This window comes from Panthera leo, chromosome A2 (genome assembly GCF_018350215.1).
Source record: "Panthera leo isolate Ple1 chromosome A2, P.leo_Ple1_pat1.1, whole genome shotgun sequence".
In the NCBI taxonomy this organism is placed as follows: domain Eukaryota; kingdom Metazoa; phylum Chordata; class Mammalia; order Carnivora; family Felidae; genus Panthera; species Panthera leo.
This window is the reverse complement of record NC_056680.1, coordinates 20,180,830-20,201,811: the sequence shown is the minus strand read 5'-3', so window position 1 is coordinate 20,201,811 and position 20,982 is coordinate 20,180,830. Positions and strand designations below refer to the sequence as shown.

The 20,982-nt window shown below is 38.9% G+C and overlaps 1 protein-coding gene and 2 pseudogenes across 8 annotated transcripts in view; 2 read left to right on the top strand and 1 right to left on the bottom strand.

Moving 5' to 3' along the window:
- The window catches only part of RAD54L2 (RAD54 like 2), a 112,639-nt gene that overhangs the window by 27,718 nt on the left and 63,939 nt on the right, over nt 1-20,982 (bottom strand). For all 8 annotated transcript variants that reach the window (XM_042929524.1, XM_042929520.1, XM_042929516.1 and 5 more), the window contains one exon: nt 260-461. In XM_042929524.1, the coding sequence (XP_042785458.1) occupies nt 260-461 (202 nt within the window). The remainder of the gene's footprint in view (nt 1-259; nt 462-20,982) is intronic.
- Nucleotides 6,327-6,616, top strand: LOC122214404 (annotated as a pseudogene).
- Nucleotides 12,486-13,006, top strand: LOC122214403 (annotated as a pseudogene).

The window sequence follows — 20,982 nt, the reverse complement described above, 5'->3', positions numbered from 1 at the left end:
CTGTCTCCCAGGGCCTCCAGAGAGTGGAATACTCCCCAGCACAGCTTGAGCATCATCCGTGTCTGCCCCACAACCTCAGACAGCCTGGGGGTGGTCCTGAGCTGCATCTCCACTATTAATTGGGGCACACAGCTTATACTTTTCTTTTTTGGAAAGGGGACCCTCCTGCTCAAACCAGTCCTGCTACTGACAGCCTTCAAATGAAGGCAATATCTCTCTCTATTCCTTCCCTTCTCCTCTTACCCTGAGCACAGCTCACCGTATGTTTCTCCTCATGTGGGAGGGCTTCTGAGCTCTCTTCTTTTTGGGGTCCTCGGAGGTGAGGCTCTTGCCTTGGTGGCGCCTAAGCTGCTCTGAAGGCTCAGACTGAGATGAGGTAGTTGAAGTGCACCGCGGTGGCCGCTGCCCATCTTCCTCCAGTTGGGCACACTCAGTGCCACACATGTCTTCCAGGGATGGGTCTGAAAAGACAAAGGGAGAGAGGTGCCAGGGACTGACGTTTACTGGGAGAAAAACAGGTTTTGATGCCAGGCACACCTAGGTTCAAACCTCAACTCAGCATCTTATTAGTTGGTGATCTAAGGCAAGTGACTTACATCTCTCTGAATCTCAATGGATTTATCTATAAGATGGGAATAGTGATGCCTACATTTCAGAGCTGTTGTGAGGACTAAACAGTGTGTGTGTCTAGAACCAAGCCTGCTCTAGAGTAGGCTCACAACAAATGATAGCCCTCACACTTGCTATAATTTACCACTATGATCAGAGTAAGAAAGTTTCATGGCCACAGAATGCTCTGAAAGTGACAGTAGGTTCCGAAAACAGCTCACACTCACCTGTGTGACACTAAGCAAGTCTCATCTGCCAACAAGAGGAATATTCCTCCTTTCACTGTCTTAAAGTGTTCACTCATTTAATTCATTGACCATTCAATGAGGACCTACAACATGGAAAACACTGTCCAAGATGCTTCAAGGGATATTTATAAGACTCCTTCCTTTCAAGGAGTTTGTTTTCTAGACATAATAAGGCAAGGTATGCTAAATACCACAGGAAGGACAGGCTAACTGACCTAGAGAACTTAAAATTTTAAGACGTCATTTTTCTAACCAGAGGTAATTAGCTAAACCAAGAATAACTGCCTTAGGGTCACAGGAATATGAAAGACACTACTTTGTGGTATTATCGCACAAGAAATATGGAAGGTAAAATGTGAGTGAAGCCTTGAAAGGTGAGCAGAATATCTAAAGGTATTGCCCTGAGGAGGCAGAAAGGGGACGAAATTCCTGGCAGAGGGAATGTCATTTGTGGCATCAAACACCCGCAAGGACTGAGGTGGGGTAGGAGGGTCCGTATGTACAACCCTCTTCCTCAATCTGCTGAACAGCATTCTGATTACTGGATGGGCAGGCTTTGACAGTCACACAGACCATAAGCTTGTCCCCAAATCCACCAGAGCCTCCCAAATACAAGCACTACACAACCAAAAGGTCTTTCCCAAAGGTAAGAGCAATTTAAAACTAGAACATAAATGCTGTAACTGAGGTGCACTAGTCAATGCCACTTGGCTTTCAGGCAGGAAGGACTCAGGAAGTTTGGGGGTTTGGTGGGATGATTTTTGTTTGCTTTTAACCGAACTTTAAATTTTATTTGGATTTCACCAGTTGTTCACTAATGTCCTTTTTCTATTATAGGATCCCATCCAGAATATCATATTGCATTAGCTGTCATGTCTCAGTCTCTCTCAACTGTGGCAGTTTCTCAGTGTATTCTTGTCTTTCATGACCTCAACAATTTTTTAAAAAGTACTGGCCAGGTGTTTTGCGGACTGTCCCCTAATCTGAGCATCTGATGTATTTTCATGATTAGACTGAAGTTATGGTTGGGGTGGGGGGAGGGGAGAATACCATAGAGATAAAGTGCCCTTCTCATCACATCTTATCAGGGTACATGATATCAACATGACTTATTACTGGTGACATTAACCTTGATCACTTGTTTAAAGTGGTATCTGCCAGATTTCTCCACTGTAAAATTACTATTTTTACCTTTCTATATTTTATTCATTAGAAGCAAATCATAGGGCACCTGGGTGGCTCAGTTGGTTAAGCATCCGATTTTGGCTTAGGTCATGATCTCATGGTTTGTGAGTTTGAGCCCTGTGTTGGGCTCTGTGTTAACAGCTCAGAGCCTGGAGCCTGCTTTGAATTCTGTGTCTCCCTCTCTCTCTCTCCCCTCCCCCTACTTGCACCTTTTCTCTCTCAAAAATAAACAAACATGAAAAAAACGAAAAATAATAAAAGAAGCAAATCACTAAGCCCAGCTCACATTCAATGGGAAATGAATTAAGCTCAATCTCCTGGAAAGAGGGGCATCAAAGAATTTCTGGACATATGTTAAAACTATATGCAAATAAATATTTAGAGTGGTAGGGGACTCTGAGGCCTTGAGGATGCAAATATTCTGTTTCTTAAAATTTACCCACTAATTTTAATATTCATCAGTGGATCTTACCTGGAGTAATTATTATTATGATGTTCTAATGGTGGTTTTCTCTTTCTCTCTGGGCTACTCCCTAGGTGGTACTAGTTGAATCCGGGCTCTGCCACTTGGTAGTTCTATGTTCATGGGTTCAACTTCTCTGAGCCATGGTTCCCACATTTATAAAATGGGGATGTCACCAGCTCTCTCAGGGAAAATACTCTTCTTTAAACCCAGGTCTGCCAAACTCCATGGAACTCCATACTCCCAATCACATTGAACAGTCTAGCAGCAAACAAAGCTATGGGGGGCTTATTCAGCCATTCTGGGTAGCAGTGTTTATTTGTTTGGAAAACTCAAACTTTATATATCCTAATCAAAAATCAAAAATAAGAAAGCAAAAGGAGAAGCAGAAATGATACAAACTGCATTTTTTTCTCACAAAATGAGTGTTTCTTACAAATACACATGCACACACACACACACCTGCCGCATGAAACTGTACACATCTTCATTCCAAATCTCTCCACATGAGACTGCCACAAACTAGGCACTGTTGCTTCTCCTGCACCCTCTTTTAGTTTAGCCTAACACACATATGAACATTTGAGTACCAGGCCCTGTGCCCAGGCACAGTGGAATGGTCCACATGGGGAAACACATGTGGTGAGTGCCTAATAGCAACAACACTTTGGGAAAAGACACCCAATCCAGTCATGGAGGGTGGAGTACTTCCTTAGGAAAGGTGAAACCTGGGTTTAACCTAATACAATAAGTAGGTAACAGACAGTAAAAGAAAAGAAAGAACACTCTAGGCAGATATAGGAGCATAAGCAAAAGGAAGAGACTTTAAAATTATCCTTTTTTAAGTTTATTTATTTTTATTTTCAGAGAGAGAGAGAACAAGTGGGGAAGGGGCATAGAGTAGGAGAGAGAGAATCCCAAGCAGGCTCCACACTGTCAGTGCAGAGCCAATGTGGGGCTCAAACTCACACACTGTAAGATCATGACCTGAACTTATACTCAACTGACTGAGCCACCCAGGAGCCCCAGGAATAGAGACTTAAAATAAGGTGGAATAGTTGGAAAAATACATGTAGTTCAATACTGGCTAAAATGAATTAAGCAAAACAGCAGCAGGAGGGGCCTTCCAACCCAATAACCATTTCCCTGTCTCTCCCCAGGAGCTCTTTGCCCAAGGCAGACTAAGATGTAGACCCAGATCCTTCCTGGATGCTGGCACAGAAGTCAGTCCCTGTCCCAGGGAGGACTACCTCCAAGGCCTTGTCTTCCTAGCATTCTACATTCTCCCGCCAGTTGTTTGGCTGAGGAGGGGAAGTTGATGTGGCCACTGTAAAAGTTGGGGATAGAAATGGGTAGTGGATGTGGACATGTGTGCACACATGCACACACAGTCCCATGTGAATACCCAGAGTGATTCACTCCCCTGCAGCAGTAGTGGAAGCATCTTTTTTGGCCCTCACACTGAGAGACCATGAGGGTTTAAAGCAGATAACCTTTGCTTTTTGAAGACAAAGGAGAAATGGCCAAGGGAGGCACCAGACAAGGAATGTTCATGATGGGGCACTGCAATACCATTAACATGAGCAAGAGGTTAAAACATCACAGTTCTCTGTTACCACAGGATCCACAGCAGGCCTTTTACAAAAGGTCTCCCAAAGACAGAGTCCAGGGTGGCAAGAAGCATTGGGAATGCAACATGAGCCCTGGCTTATGGACATCTTCCACCTACTGAGAAAGTAAGGTGCTACTGCTTTGTCTCCACCCAGACATGAGAACTAAAAGAGAAGCTCTGAAGGAGATGCAAGTCCGACTGGCTGCCCTCCCAAATCCACTGCCCTCCCCTCAAACAGTCCTCTCCTATTTCCACCTGAAGCACTACAAGAGGAAAGCTCAGCAATTCTGTTTTCTTTAAGAACTATCATTCCTTCAGGCTGCCCCCCACCCCAAAGAGCTAATGCTCCCTTGGCATTGTCACATAACATTACTGTCACCTTCTTCCTAACTCACAGCCCTGAATTCTTCTCTACTAAAAGGGAAGCCATAATATTCCTTCTCCCAAAGGAACAGATGGCTGGACAGCAGAGTCCCTAAGAGGGGATAACTACTGCTAAATAGCTACTTCCACCAACACTGCAGCTTGCCCTACATAGTTACACTTGAGGCTGGGTTGGTACACTTCAACTTAGTGCTTTGGTTCTCTGACCTGGTTCTGATAATGAAATCTGATGTTCTCCTGTCTTTAAGCCCTTTAGTTTCTATTTCACAAGCAAATTTATTGAGTAACCACTTGGAGGAACATTTGAAGCAAGGTTAGAGAGTAGGCAGACAGGACAGAGTCAAAGTATACAGGGCAGGCCTTGAATGTCAAGCCAAAGGGTCTGAACTTGATCTACCCAGGAGCGGGAATTTGTTGCCAACTGTTATATTTCTTTCTTCTGGTTTCTGCCTTGCAGAGTGGGCTGTTTCTGGAAGGAGGAAGAACAGAATCTGATAACCTTTCAGTATCACAGACAAATTCACAATCAAACATTCCAACTTGTGAGGCCTAGCTATGAATTCCTATCTGACCCAGGATCGAACGTGGCTAAGTACAGCAGCAATTTTAAAATGATCACAGTAGGTGTTCCTGGGTGGCTCAGTCAGTTAAGCATTCGACTCTTGATTTCGGCTCGGGTCATAATCTCACAGTTCGTGAGATCAAGTCCTGCATCGGGCTGTGCACAGACAGCGCAGTCTGCTTGGGATTCAGTCTCTCCCTCTCTCGGCCCCTCCCCTGCTCACACTCTCTCTCTTTCTCAAAATAAATAAGCGTTTAAAAAATATAAAAATAAAATGATTATAGTATATACAATTCTCATGCACACTTAATTCAGACACAGGTTTCCCCTGTATTCTTAGAGGATACAGGTCTAAACCAGCTCCTTATCAGTAATCTTCAGCTTCTGGGTTCAACAACTACTGTTTGTTTGTTAAAGAGCTTTAATTTACAGATGTATTGATACTTAAAAAGTCTGCTGTCATGTAAGTCAATGTTTTATAAGTGCTTCACTGCTGCTTCATGATGCTTATTATGAAGTTTCTGGTTTTTATGTAGTATCACAATATATACCACATCTTAAAGTGTTCTTAATAATAAACTATTATTTCAAAATTTCTATAATTAATTTTCCTCTAAGTTAGAATGTAACTTTTCACTGCATGCTCTTTTGTATCTTCTGAATATTGGACCTTGTAAATTTACAACCTAATCAAAATAATTAACTTTCAAAAAATAGCCCTCCCTAAAATTCTGGAATATACTCCACCAAAAGTCATTGAGGAAAAAGAGAAATGGTTCAACAAGGAGGTAAAGAGACATGTGGTTTAAAAGTCATTGACTATTACAACCCAAATTCAGAATCACAGAATCAGTTCTGGTCACAAATACCCCTGAACTTTCTCCTTCACGTGAGCCAGCTGTGAGCAGCAATCACCAGAGTTATATAAACACCAATGAACAGTTACATAAGCTTCTCAGGAATGAGTTATGAACGCCACCATGACAAATATGACTAGGCAAATGAGGAGCTTTGAAAGAAAAATCTCTTTTTCACTCATTGGGGGTATAAGGTACAAACACTTCCAGGGCCCTTTCGCCAGATGTTCCATCTCTTCTTCTCAATCCCATCTGTATAAACAAAGATCAGTGAATTCTAAGCCTTACCATATTCCTCTTGATGTAATGCGATAGGATGTATACACTGCAACTGTTACATATATGTGTCAAAACATTACTTGAATCTCAACACACCTTGAGATCTCACTCCCAGTTTGCAAAACCACAGGGAAAAAGAACTATGTTGGCAGAGTGGAGTGGCCACTGGAGAGGCCTGACACTGTCCTGAGGAGAACCAGCGGTGTGATGGAGCGGGCCAGGGACCGCTAACACCTGAGAAAGATTACAGGACAGCACGTACCAGAGTGGAAGTCCAAGTCAAATGCAGAAGGACAGCCTCACTGAGCAACCAAGATTGTCATCTGTACCCGAAGTGATTTCAGCAGCAGCCAGTACCTGTGGTGGATTTCCAGGCGAACTGAGGCATTCTTAGCTGAGACACCAAGAGGTGGTTAAAGCAGTATTACAACATCCAGGTAGCTGATTTCCAAGCAAAAAACCAGCTGACAATGTATTGAGGTATTTGAATCAGCTGACAATGTAATAAGGATAACATCCATGATTTTAAAAAACAAAAGAACTATGTTAAATTTGTTAAGCAAGACCACAAGGATGCAATCAGCAAAATCTAGAAATGCATAAAACTACAGTGACAAGTGAATCCTTTTCTTCTGAAAATAAGCTGCAAGGAAAAAAAGAAAATGAAAAAGAAGTAGGGAAAGCTCAGATTAAAGAAATTTAAGACAAATGAACTAAATGTAGAAATGTGGAATTAACAGTAAAAATAATTTTTAAAAGATAATCAGAGATTATCTGGATATTTTATGATACAAGGAATTGTTTATTTAAAATATTTAGGTTTGATAATGGTATTGTGTTTCTGTTTCTAGGACTTTATATGTTAGAAGACAAAGTAAATATACTTTGAAGTTTACAGATAAAATGTCACAACATTAAGGATCTACTTCCAGGGGCAGCTGGGAGGCTCAGTCAGTTAAGCTTCCAACTTCAGCTCAAGTCACAGTTCATGGGTTTGAGCCCTGCATCAGGCTCTGTGCTGACAGCTCAGAGCTTGGAGCCTGCTTCAGATTCTGTGTCTCCCTCTCTCTCTGTCCCTCACCCACTCTGTCTCTCTCCCTCTCAAAAATAATAAAATAAAAACATTAAAAAAAAAAGTTGCTGGTAAGGTCTTAAAAAAAAAAAAAAAAGATCTACTTGGAAGTAATCCAAGGTTGGGGGGAACAGATGAAACAAGACTAACCTTGTATTCACAACTATGGCAGAGAATACTGGGAATACAGGGTTCATTTTACTATTGTCTCTCTTTTTTTATTTCGTTTGAGATTTTCCCAAATAAAAACTTCACAACTGTTTTAGAAGTCTTAATGGAAGATAAAATGTAACAAGCACTAATCTCTAAACTATTTAGATCTCAATTTTTCCATGTTTGTTAATATACATTTGCATATTCCATACTGATAACCAATGAATACACATCATTTTATGTTCTCCTTTGGTCACTTGTTGCATACATATAAATATTTCTTTGACACACTCCACATGCTTGTCATTTTAATGGTAGGCTATCAGTATATCACAGAAGGTTTTTCATTCAGGCTGTTTCTTAGTTTTTATTTGCATTTGTAGTGGCAAAGACTTTAAATATTTAGATATTGGCAAACATTGCCTATAAAAAGTCTTGATAGTATATACTTTAGGTTGTGTGGGTCATACAGTCTCTGTTGTAATGAGCCAGCATTACCAGAGTAGCTCAAAAGCAGCCATACATAAACATAGAAGTGAACAAGTGTAGCTATGTTCCAGTAAAATTTTGCTTACAAAAATAGGCAAAAAATTTTGAAAAAGAACAAAGGAGAATACACACTTCCTGATTTCAAAACTTAATATAAAGCTACAGTAATCAAAACAGTGTGGAACTGGCATAAAGACAGATATAGAAACCAATGAAATAAGATGAACAGCCCAGAAATAAGCCCTCACGTACATGATCAAAGCATTTACAACAAGAGTGCCAATACCATTCATAGGAAAAGGACAGTCTTCAGCGAGTGGTGTTGGGAAAACCAAATATCCACATGCTAAAGAATGAAACTAGATCCTTAACTTATACCATATACAAAAATTAACTCAAAATAGATCAAAGACCTAAATGTAAAACCTTAAACTATAAAACTTAGAAGGAAACATAGGGAAAAAACTTCATGACACTGGGTTTGGCAATGATTTCTTGGATATGAAACCAAAAGCACAGGCAATAAAAGAAAAAAAAAATACAAACTGGACTTCATGAAAACTTAAAAACTTTTGTGCATGAAAAGACACTATCAACAGAATGAAAAGACAACCCTTGGAATGAGAGTAAATATTTGCAAACCATGTATCTGATCTGGGATTAATATCCAGAATATATAGAGAACTCCTAAAACGTAACAACAAAAAACTGATACAAAAATGGCAAAAGATAGATATTTCTCCAAAGAAGACACACAAGTGGCCAATTAATAAAAGATGCTTAAAATCACTAATCATTAGGGAAATATAAATCAACACTACCATAACTTATCACTGTACACCCATTTAGGGTGGCTACTATCAAAACAAAATAAATAAAAGTATTAGCAAGGATGTGGAGAACCTTGTGCACTATTGGCAAGAATGCACAATGATGGCACAAAAAAAGACACTCAGATCAACGGAACAGAATAGAGAACCCAGAAATGGACCCACAAATGTATGGCCAACTAATCTTTGACAAAGCAGGAAAGAATATCCAGTGGAATAAAGACAGTCTCTTCAGCAAGTGGTGCTGGGAAAACTGGACAGTGACATGCAGAAAAATGAACCTGGACAACTTTCTTACACCATACACAAAAATAAACTCAAAATGGATGAAAGACCTAAAAGTAAGACAGGAAGCCATCAAAATCCATGATGATCCAGGAAAAAGCAGGCAAAAACCTCTTTGATCTTGGCCGCAGCAACTTCTCACTCAACACATCTCTGGAGGCAAGGGAAACAAAAGCAAAAATGAACTATTGGGACCTCATCAAAAGAAAAATCTTCTGCACAGTGAAGGAAACAATCAGCAAAACTAAAAGGCACCCGACGGAATGGTAAAAGATATTGCAAAGGACATATCAGATAAAGGGTTAGTATCCAAAATCTATAAAGAACTTATCAAACTCAACACCCAAATAACAAATAATCCAGTGAAGAAATGGGCAAAAGACATGAATAGACACTTCTCCAAAGAAGACATCCAGATGGCCGACTGACACATGAAAAAATGCTCAACATCACTCATCTTCAGGAAAATACAAATCAAAACCACAATGAGATACCACCTTACCCCTGTCAGAATGGCTAACATTAACAACTCAGGCAATGACAGCTGTTGGTGAGGATGTGGAGAAAGAGGATCTCTTTTGCATTGCTGGTAGGAATGCAAGTTGGTGCAGCCACTCTGGAAAACAGTATGGAGATTCCTCAAAAAATTAAAAATAGAACTACCTTACGACCCAGCAATTGCACTACTAGGTATTTATCCAAGGGATACAAGTATGCTGTTTCAAAGGGGCACATGCTCCTCAATGTTTACAGCAGCATTATCAACAATAGCCAAAGTATGGAAAGAGCCCAAATGTCCATTGATGGATGAATGGATAAAGAAGATGTGGTGTGTGTATACACACACACACACACAATGGAGTATTACTTGGCAATTAAAAAGAATGAAATCTTGCCATTTGCAACAATGTGGATGGAACTGGAGGGTACTATGCTAAGTGAAATTAGTCAGAGAAAGACAAGTATCCTATGACTTCACTCATGTGAGGACTTTAAGACACAGAACAGATGAACATAAGGGAAGGGAAACAAAAATAATATAAAACAGGGAGGGGGACAAAACGTAAGAGACTCTTAAACATGGAGAACTAACAGAGGGTTACTGGAGGGGTTGTGGGATGGGGGATGGGCTAAATGGGTAGGGGGCATTAGGGAATCTACTCCTGAAATTATTGTTGCACTATATGCTAATTTGGATATAAATTTAAAAAATAAAATCAAAAAAAGAATAAATAAAATTGAATTCATCATTATTCCCCCCCTCCCAAAAAAAGAATGCACAATGACACAGCTGCTATGGAAAACAGTAGGGCAATCCCTCAATAAGTTAGAACACTGGAGTGCCATGTGATCCAGCCATTCCACTTCTGGACATATACTCAAAAGAACTGAAAGCAGAGTCTTGACATACAGTCTTGCTCACAGGATCATTATTCATAATAGCTAAAACAAGGAAACAACCTAGGTATCCACTGATGGATAAAAGGGTAAGTAAAATGTGATATATACATACAATAGAATATTATTCAGCCTTAGAAAGAAATTCTGACACATGCCACAACATGATTCTTTTTGTTTCTTTTATTATTTATTTTTAAATTTACATCCAAGTTAGTTAGCATCTAGTGCAATAATGATTTCAGAAGTAGATTCTAGTGATTCATCCCCTATGTATAACACCCAGTGCTTCATTAAGAAAAACAAGTGTCTTTCTTAATGCCCCTTACCCATTTAGCCCATCCCCCCACCCACAACCCCTCCAGCAACCCTGTTCGTTCTCTGTATTTAAGGGTCTCTTATGTTTTGTCCCCTTCCCTGTTTTTATATTATTTTTGCTTCCCTTCCCTTATGTTCATCTTTTTTGTATCTTAAATTCCACATATGAGTGAAGTCATAGGATACTTGTCTTTCTCTGACTTATTTTGCTTGGCATAATACCCTCCAGTTCCATCCACATAGTTGCAAATGGCAAGATCTCATTTTTTTTTTTTTTTTTGATTGTCGAGTAATACTGCATTGTATATATATACACCACATCTTCTTTATCCATTTACCCATCGATGGACAATTGGGCTGTTTCCATATTTTGGCTAATGCCAATAGCACTGCTATAAACATTGGGGTGCATGTGCCCCTTTGAAACAGCACACCTGTATCCCTTGGATAAATACCTAGTAGTGCAATTGCTGGGTTACAACGTGATTCTTGAGGACATTATGTTAAATTAAATAATTCAGTCACAAAAGGACAAATACTGCATGATTCTATTTATATGAAGTATTTAGCATAGTTAAAATAAAGACAGAAAGTGATGGAGAGTGATGATTTAAAGGGTACAGAGTTTCAATATGGAATGATTAAAAAGTTTTGGTAATGGATAGTGGTGAAGGTTACAAAACAGTATAAATGTACTTAATGCCACAGAATTCTACACTTTAAAATGGCCAAAATAGTAAATTTCATGTTACATATATTTTAACACACACATACACACAGTTGGCTTAGTCATTGCACTAAGTTAAAGAAGTCTGACACAAAAGGCCTCATATTGTACAATTACACTTATAGAAATGCCCAGAACAAGTAAATCTATATAGATAGCAAGCAGGATAGTGGTTGCAAGGGGCTGAGAGAGAGGGTAATGGGAGTGCCTGCCTATGGATAACAGGGTTGTTTCTTGGAGTAATGAAAATGTTCTGAAATTAGACAGTAGTGATAGTTAAAAACCTTGTGAATATACTAAAAATCATTGAATTATAACTTTAAAATGTACCTCAATAAGAATATATACATATTTTTAAATGTTGGCTTGGTGCTTCTGCTTCCAGCTAAGATGGAATAGCTTGAGGCAAACCACTGCTTGCACTAAGAATAGCTAGAAACATGTTATTGAATTTAAAAACAACAAAACCTTTTTGAAGGCATTGAAGAGATGCTGAGAGAACCAGAAGTAGAAGGGACAAGATTACAGAGAAAGGGAAATTAAAAAGAAGTGAGCTAGCATTCTCCTGCCATTTATTCCCCTCTTTTGCCAAGTCTGAGTGTTGGGGCAAACTGAGAGTCATCCAAACTGAGGGCTGTTAATAAAAAGCAAAGAAACCAGAACTTTTGACAATTTCATGAGGCTAAAAAGACAAAAATTGAAGACATGAGGGACCATGATCCTAATGAAATGGGAAAAGCAAAACTGAGCCAAAAACTCAGTTCATTTTCATCAGGTCATTTGCTTTGCTCTAAAGGTGAGATGGGAGACTAAAAAGCTAAGCTAAAAGCCACTGAAAAGCAGAGAATATGTTTCTGCAATCTCAAGGTGCAGAGAAGGATTAGAAATTTAGGAACCACCAGAGCAGATGGTTCCAGGGAACACCTTCGTTCTCAAGTGGAATCTATGGGATGGCCTTACTCTAGAAACAGGGGTGTGCCAGGAGTAAACAAAGGCTTATAAACTATGATCTGACATTTATTCAACTTTGTCCTGCTGGATTAAGGTGATCAGCCCCACTGTATGTGCCTAGAAGAAGAAAAGGAAAACTTCTCTAAAGATATTATCCATAGTCTCTATAACTTTTTATGTACACTGCCCAGCATTCAATGAAAAATTACCAGCTATGCCAGGAGACAAGACCAAATGGTCAAAAACTGAGAGGGAAAATCGTGGAATCATGGCCCAGTTTGTCTGTAACCTCACAGAGAAGGCCCCAGAGCTGGTGAAGGCTGCTGTGACTTGCTCGAAGACTCAATTGGCCACATTTTGACACTATGCCAAGGTTGAGTTGGTTCCTCCAACCCCTGCTGAGATCCCTACAGCTATTCAGAGCTTGAAAAAAATAGTCAAGAGTGCTCAAACTGGTAGCTTCAAAGAGCTCACAGTTAAGGAAGCTCTGCTGAATGGTTTGGTGGCTACTGAGGTGTGGATGTGATTTTATGTCAGCGAGATCATAGGAAAGCGTGGCTATGATCATTGGCTATGATATTTGAAGACCAATCTTTAACATCTGTCTATACTTGGTTTGTTATTTGAGTGTTTTTGGACCATGTGTGACCAGACTGGTATTTGAATAAAATAAGATAATGTATCAAAAAAAAAAAAAAAAAAACAAAAAAAAAACTAAGAGGTGATAAACAGACAACAGAACCAGAATCACTGGTGGTCTAGACACTTAAAAAAAAAAAATAAATAACTGATAAAATGTGCAAGACAACAAAGAAATGGGGAAAATGAAAACAGGGATAATGTCACCAAATAATCAGACTCAATAAAAAAAGACAATCAAAGGGAAATTCTAGAAATAACATATATAATAACTGGAATCAAGAAGCTCTATGGATGACAGGTAGGATAAATAGAAAAAAACAAAACACAACAAAAAATCATTCCTAGGGAGCTTATTGCAAAACTTTTGAAAACTAATACCAAGTAAAAAGCTGTACAAGTAGTCATAAGTGGGGGAGAACACATTACCTTCAAAGGAGCAACAATAGGAATGGCAATGCATTTTTCAGACATGAAAGATGCTAGAAGACAGTGGAAAATCTTCTAAGTGTTGAAAGAAAGTAACTGGCAACCTAGAATTTTGTACCTGCTAATACATCATTCAAAAATGAGGGCAAAATAAAGCAATTTTCAGACAAACAGAAACACAGATTAAATTTGTTGCCAAAAAACATTTTCAAACCTAAATACCAAAGGGAGTCCTTGAGACAGAAAAAAAAATGATCTCAGACAAAAAAAAAAAAAAAAGAAAGAAAGAAAGAAAGAAAGAAAGAAAGAAAGAAAGAAATGAAGGAATGAAAAACACCATAAAAGGAAAGGCTCCTAACCTCTTCTAGTTGGTACCACCCTATTTGATGTTTGCTCAAATAAACTCCTAAAAATAAATAAATAAACAAACAAACAAACAAAAAGGGTATAGATGTGGCAAATATAATGAATACTGACTATAGAAAAACAATAACATTTTATAGCATTTAAAATGTGTAGAATTAAGGGGTGCCTGGGTGACTCAGTCAGTTAAACATCTGACTTCAGCTCAGGTCATGATCTCCCAGTTCATAGGTTCAAGCCCCATGTCAGGCTCTGCACTGACAGCTCAGAGCCTGAAGCCTGTTTCAGATTCTGTGTCCCCACCCCCTCTGCCCCTCCCCCACTCATGCTCACTCACTCGATCACACTCTCTCTCTCTCTCTCTCTCAAAAGTAAACATTAAAAAAAATTTTTAAGTAAAATGTGTAGAGTTAAAATAAGGATATATAACCTAAAAGGCAAGAAAGAAGTAAACAGATTTAAAATGCTGTAAGGTTAAAAATAAATAATAAGATAAGATAAGATAAAATAAAATAAAATAAAATAAAATAAAATAAAATAAAATAAAATAAAATAAAATAAAATAAAATGTTCTAAGGTTCTAATACAGTTGGGGAAGTAATAAAAGCAATGATTTATATTAGACAAGGATGCATACCATAACCTAAATAACCACTAAAAGCATAGTAAAAGATTGTATAACTAACAAGCCAATAGGAAGAAAACTGAATCATACAAAAACAAAAACAAAAAAAATGCCAACAACTTGGGGCGCCTGGGTGGCGCAGTCGGTTAAGCCTCCGACTTCAGCCAGGTCACGATCTCGTGGTCCGTGAGTTCGAGCCCCGCGTCAGGCTCTGGGCCGATGGCTCGGAGCCTGGAGCCTGTTTCCGATTCTGTGTCTCCCTCTCTCTCTCCCCCTCCCCCGTTCATGCTCTGTCTCTCTCTGTCCCAAAAATAAAAAAAAAAAAAAAAAAAAAAATGCCAACAACTTGATTAATCCAAAGGAAAAAGAACAAAATAGAAGATGATATAGAAAATAAACAGCAAGATGATAAATTTTAACACAACTCTATCAATAATTACATAAACTATAAATTGACTAAATATTTCAATTAAAAGACTAAAACTGTCAGACTGAATCAAAAAAACAAAACCCAACTAACTGGTGCAAGCATGAAAAACAAATAAGAACAGAGAAAAAGTTGAAAGTAAAAGAATAGACCAAAAAAAAAAAAAAAAGTAAAAGAATAAACACTAATAAACACTAATCAAAAGCTGACATATCTATCTATACTAAATCAGGTGAAAGAGACATTAGGGTAAGAAGCATTACTAGAAATAAAAAGGGATGTTTCATAATGACAAAGGGTCATTGTACAAAGAAAATATAACAATATCAATTCTGTATACACACAACACCTTAGTGTCAAAATACATTAAAACTGACAAAACTGAAAGAAGAAATACAGAAATCTATAATCATAATGAGAGACTAACAAGTCTCTTTCAAGAATATGAGCCAACAGACAAAAACACCAGTAAGGCTATACAAGAACTGAATGAAACAACAAACCTGAATTAACAAACATATTTAGAACACTTCACTCAACAATGACAAAACACACATTGTTTTCAACAGCTCATGCATCATTTATCAAAATTGTCCATATACTGCACCATAAAGCAAACCTCAACACATTTCAAACAAGTGAAATCATTCAGAGTATGTATCTGACCACAGTGAGAGCAGCATAGAGATACTAGAAGCCTAGCAGTGCTAGGGGAAGAGCAATGCCAGGGGAATTGGGGAGTTGTAGACTTGCCAGAGTTTAAAGATGTCATTAACATTTTATATAACACCCCTGCCATCTTGCTGAGACAAAAGAAAGGCTGTCCCTAAGAGTATGAACCACATTCTAAAGTAAGACCTATATACTGGATCCTCCCTAACAAAGCCTAAAACCAAGCCCTAACAAGGTCTGCAAGAAGAGAGAATTTAGAGATTGAGTCCTACCAAATTAGATTGGAAAACATCTTGGGCTTTTCACAGATTGGTACTAAAATGGCATAAAACCAAGGCTTCATAAGTTCAAGGTGATGGATCAATCAGTAACTGAACTGCCTGTGAAAATCAGAATGAACAAGAATGCAGAGCCTCTACAATATATTATGCACAAAGACCATTTTATTTACTCAAAAATCACCAGATATGCAAAGAAACAGGAAAGTATCCATAGTCAAGAAAAATTCAATCAGGAGAAATCTGGGGACACCTGTCTGGCTCAGTCAGTAGAGCTTGCAACTCTTGATCTTGGAGTGGTGAGTTTCAGCCCCACACTGGGGGTAGGGCTTACTTTAAAAAAATTGAAAAAGAAAGGAAGGAAGGCAGAGAGGAAGGGAGGGAAGGAGGGAAATCTAGATGGCCTAGATGTTAGACTGTCAGCCAAGCAGCAACCAAAAGAAATAATAAATGTTATTGTTTTAAATCATTTAAGTGCTGGGGAAATTTATGACACAGTAACTGAAACAGAAACTTGGTACTTGGGGTAAATAAGAATAAACAAATCAATAAAAAATTAGAGTATGGTTTTGCGTTTGGTGTTAAGTGGTGAGAAGAAGCTGGAAGGGTCATAAGGAAACTGGTCATAAAAACCCAAAGGGTCTCAAGGAGATTATTGATGAAGGCTTAAAGGAAAATGTTACAGAAAGCTAAAGGAAAAGAAACACTGTTTCAGACAGTTTAGCAACTCTATCACCAGTAGTAGCATGGAAAATTGATATCAAATCCAGGGTAGACCTGTAAGATCCTTTGTTATGATTTCAGAAATATTTAAAGTAGTGCCTCATAGACCTTTTCAAACAGACTAAAAGCCTCCTAAAGATTTTGCAGGCATGCCTAGAAGATCTCTGTTAAACAAAAGACTTAGAAAAAAGTCTTCAGATAAGAGAAACTGTACTTAGGGAGTGAATTCAAGAAACTACAACTAAAAGCCACATTCACACATGGATCTGAGTTAGATGACAAGATCTTGGACTATAAACTGATGCTGAAATGGAATGAAACTTTGAGGGTCTTGAGGAAAGGGGGCAGTGTATTTTGCTTGTGGGATGATGTGAATTACTGTGGCCAGAGGCTGGAATGTGGCAGTCTTTTTTCCAAAGATGAATGTAACAATATCTTTCATCCCAATGCTTTCCTACAGTTTGACCCTGATCCTCCTCCTATTGAGAAATAAATTCTAATCTTTTTCTCTTGAATCTGGGTGGGCTTATGACTTGCTTATAACCAAAAGAATAAGACAGAAGTGACACTATAACTTCCAAGGCTAGCATAAAAGGCAATGTAGCTTCCACTTTGCTATTTTAACTGTGGCCACTATCTGCAACTGAAATTGACAGAAGTCTAAAATTCTTATGAAAATGCAAAAGTCCTACAGTAATCAAAATAATTTTTTAAGACAACAATGAAGTTGGAATTATTGTACTATCTGATTGAAACTACGTAATTATGATTTTGCCTAGGGATAAACATAGTAATTAATATAATACAGTCCAGAATTAGACCACACATTTATAGTCAATTGATTCTTTGTAAAGGTAATTAAAAGTAATTCAATGGAGAAAGATAATCTTTCCAACACACCATTTGCAACAGATACAATTCTCACCTCATTACATATTATACATAAACAATAATTCAAAATGGATCAAGGCCTAAATATAAAAGCTTAAACTATAAAACTTCTAGCAGAAAATGTAGTAGAAAATATTCGCAACTTTAGGGTTAGTAAAGATTTTTTTTTTTTTTTAATGTTTATTTTTGAAAGAAAGAAAGAGAGTAGGGGAGGGACAGAGAGAGAGGGAGACACAGAATCCGAAGCAGGCTCCAGGCTGTCAGCACAGAGCTTCATGCAGGGCTCGAAACCATGAACTGTGAGATCATGACCTGAGGTGAAGTCAGACACTCGACCAACTGAGCCACCCAGGCACCCCTAGGGTAAGTAAAGATTTCTTAAGCAGGATACAAAAAGCTTGAACCACAAGCGAAAAAAATGATAAAAGTGCTTCATCAAAATTAAAAACTTCTGCTCTTCACAAGGCATCCTTAAAAAAAAAATGACGGGTGCCTGGGTGGCTCGGTTGGGCGTCTGACTCTTGATTTCCGCTTAGGTCATGATTTCACAATTTGTGGGTCTGAGCCGCGCATTGGGCTCTGTGCTGATGGCAAGGAGCCTGCTTGGGATTTTCTCTCTCCCTCTCTCTCTGCCCCTCCCCTGCTCATGCTTTCCCCTGCTCATGCTTTCTCCACACCCCCCTCTCAAAATAAACACTTAAGAACAAAGATGTTGATGAAAACCACATTCCAATCTTTAAAATATGCCTCTTTTCCACCCATGAAATAAATGACCACTGAACAATGGAAAAGCTTATTTAAAGTGACTACAATAAAATTACAGATTCTTTTTTTTTACAACAAAGAACACTATCAACAATGTTAAGAGATAAGCCACAGACTAGATACTACTTATAAAACAAATAGCAAAGGAGTTGTAAGTGTAATACAGAATACTTACAAATCTGAAAAACTTCATCGCCTACAGTAGTCAAAACTGAAGAAATGTAGGCTGGTTCTTGAAGTATTCCCACACTTACTCCAATCACTCAACTTTATTATTCCATCAGCCATGAGAACACTCACACTAATTTTTTCCCCTCCTTCCCTGAAGTCTCCATGCTAAACATTAATGCTGATCATATATACTCAGCCTGATTTACCCCATCCTTCCATCCCCCAGAATTCCAGAAGCAACACAACATCTAGCCATTATAACACATTAAGGGAGGGAAACCCCACTACCCAGCATGCAAAGTTGAAGAGCTGAATCCTATCTGGAAACAGCTGCAGCCCATCCAAGAGCAACATATGACCCAAGGCACCTGGTGACCATGGCACCTAGCGATCTTCAGTCAGCTGCCTGGGGTGGGGAGAGCTCTTCCTTCCAGATCTGCTAAAGGTCTCGAGTGATAATAGACTGGCCACTCTTTCCTCAAAATTTTCCCTTGTAATTTTACTTCCAAAGGTCTCTTAACTGTCTAATAAAGATTTTTAAAAAGGATTATGTGAGGGGTGCCTGGGTGGCTCAGTCAGTTGAGCTTCAGATCCTCTGTCCCCTGTTTCTCTGCCCCTTCCCAGCTTGCACTATCTCTCTCAAAAACAAATAAAACACTAAAAAAAAAAAAAAAAAACTTCGGGGTGCCTGAGTGGCCTAGTTGGTTGAGCGACCAAATCTTAATTTTGGCTCAGGTCATGATCTCACGGTTTGTGAGAACCAGCTCCGTGTGGGGCTCTGCACTGACAGCACAGAGCCTGCTTGGGATTCTCTTTCTCCTTCTCTCTGTCCCTTCCCCGCTTGTGCTCTCTCTCTCACAAAATAAATAAATAAACGTTAAAATAAAAAATTAAATAAATACTTTTAAAAATAATAAAAAATTTAAAATACATCACCCTAAAAAAATAAATCAATCAATAAATAGGGACTAGGCTAAGGACCTTAGTGGGAAGACTGAAGCAATGGACTATTGCCTTGCTTATTTCCCAAAGTATGAGTGATGCAAACATGGGAGAAATAAAAATAGAATTAAATACTCAAGCAAATTATTCCTGGAAACTTCAGGATCACTAAAGGGTCAGTGCTTCCTCCACCTGCCATTCAGCACTATAAGGAATAAAGTGGTTCTGGAAGCTGCAGCTGCTTGATGTTATATAACCAGAGAGAAGTGTCAAGACTGGAGCTGGTTCAAGGGACATGTCAGTCCATGCTGGGCTTCCTGCTCTTCTGTGAGGACTCCAATTGGCAGCCTCTCTCAAGGAGGCTAGAAAGCAATCTCCAGGCATCCCCACTGAGCCTGACAGCTGAGTGTAAGAGGGGAAAACAGGATCTCAGCATCATCAAAGTGGGGATTTTAAAAGAAGAATGAAGAGAATAAGCCTGTTTATGGCCTTGGGAAACTGTTGCCCCTCCCTCTGGAGCTCAGGCTGGCAAAACCCCACACCCATTCTCCTGCCTGCAAACCCACTTTAAATGGTGGCAGAAGCACAGAATAACATACAAATCTTTCCATAACATGCAAACTCCACTAGGACTCCCATGTAAGGGTGTCCACAACAAGCAAGAGGAAACTAGGATGGCATTAAGTGCTGCCTCTTTTAAGAGGGAATGAGCAAAGAGAAATAGCAAAAGCTCATTCTGTGTCTTTTGAGAGAGGACTTGGGTACACACACTAAGGTGATAATCCTTCAAAATGTGTTACTTGTGTCTGTTAACCTAGAAGACAGTAAAGCTGGTCCAATGGACAAACAAAAGCATGCTAGGAATCTGTATTGCAGGGAGGAGGTGGGGAAGGTCAATCAACAGAACTTTTACTTTTTCATTCTACTCATGAACATTTTGATGTATTGAGGCTACCAACCACAAAAAATAAAACCTCAAATTCCCAGAAGGATTCATTAGGTGAGAAAAGGCTGTGAACAAAGAGTAGGGTTTCACAAGCAAAGCATCAAATCAGACTTCACAACAGACATCATGAAAGGAAAGCACAGGAGGCAAGAGAGAAGATACCTTTGCAAAATGCCCAAATTAGAGAATACTGCTACAGCACATAATTTCTTCCACAAAATGCATTCATGTACAACTGAAACATTTAAACAATCCCGTCAGAATTTCTGAGCTGAGAGCAGAGAACAGGGTAGGTTGAGGAGCAGATGCTCTGGAGGACAGGACAGGACTCACTCTCCACACCCCAACCTGAAGAGAGCATCATTAAAAGTCATGCCTTGGCAAAATAATAAACTAGTGCAGATTACAGACTCTCGGAATAGTCTCATTGGCTAGAACCTTAAATGTTAACTCCATGAATGCAAAAGGCTAGAGAGTTGCTCTGATCAAAGAAAGACTGGTAAGGCCCTTTCTGGCTGATCATATTAAAAATAAAACAACAAGGATGCCTGGCTGGTTCAGTCAGTAGAGCATGAGACTGTTGATCTTGGGATCATGAGTCTGAGCCCCATGTTGGGTGCAGGGATTACTTAAAAATTAATTACTTAATTAATTAATTAAATTTAATTTAAGAAATAAAAATAAAATAA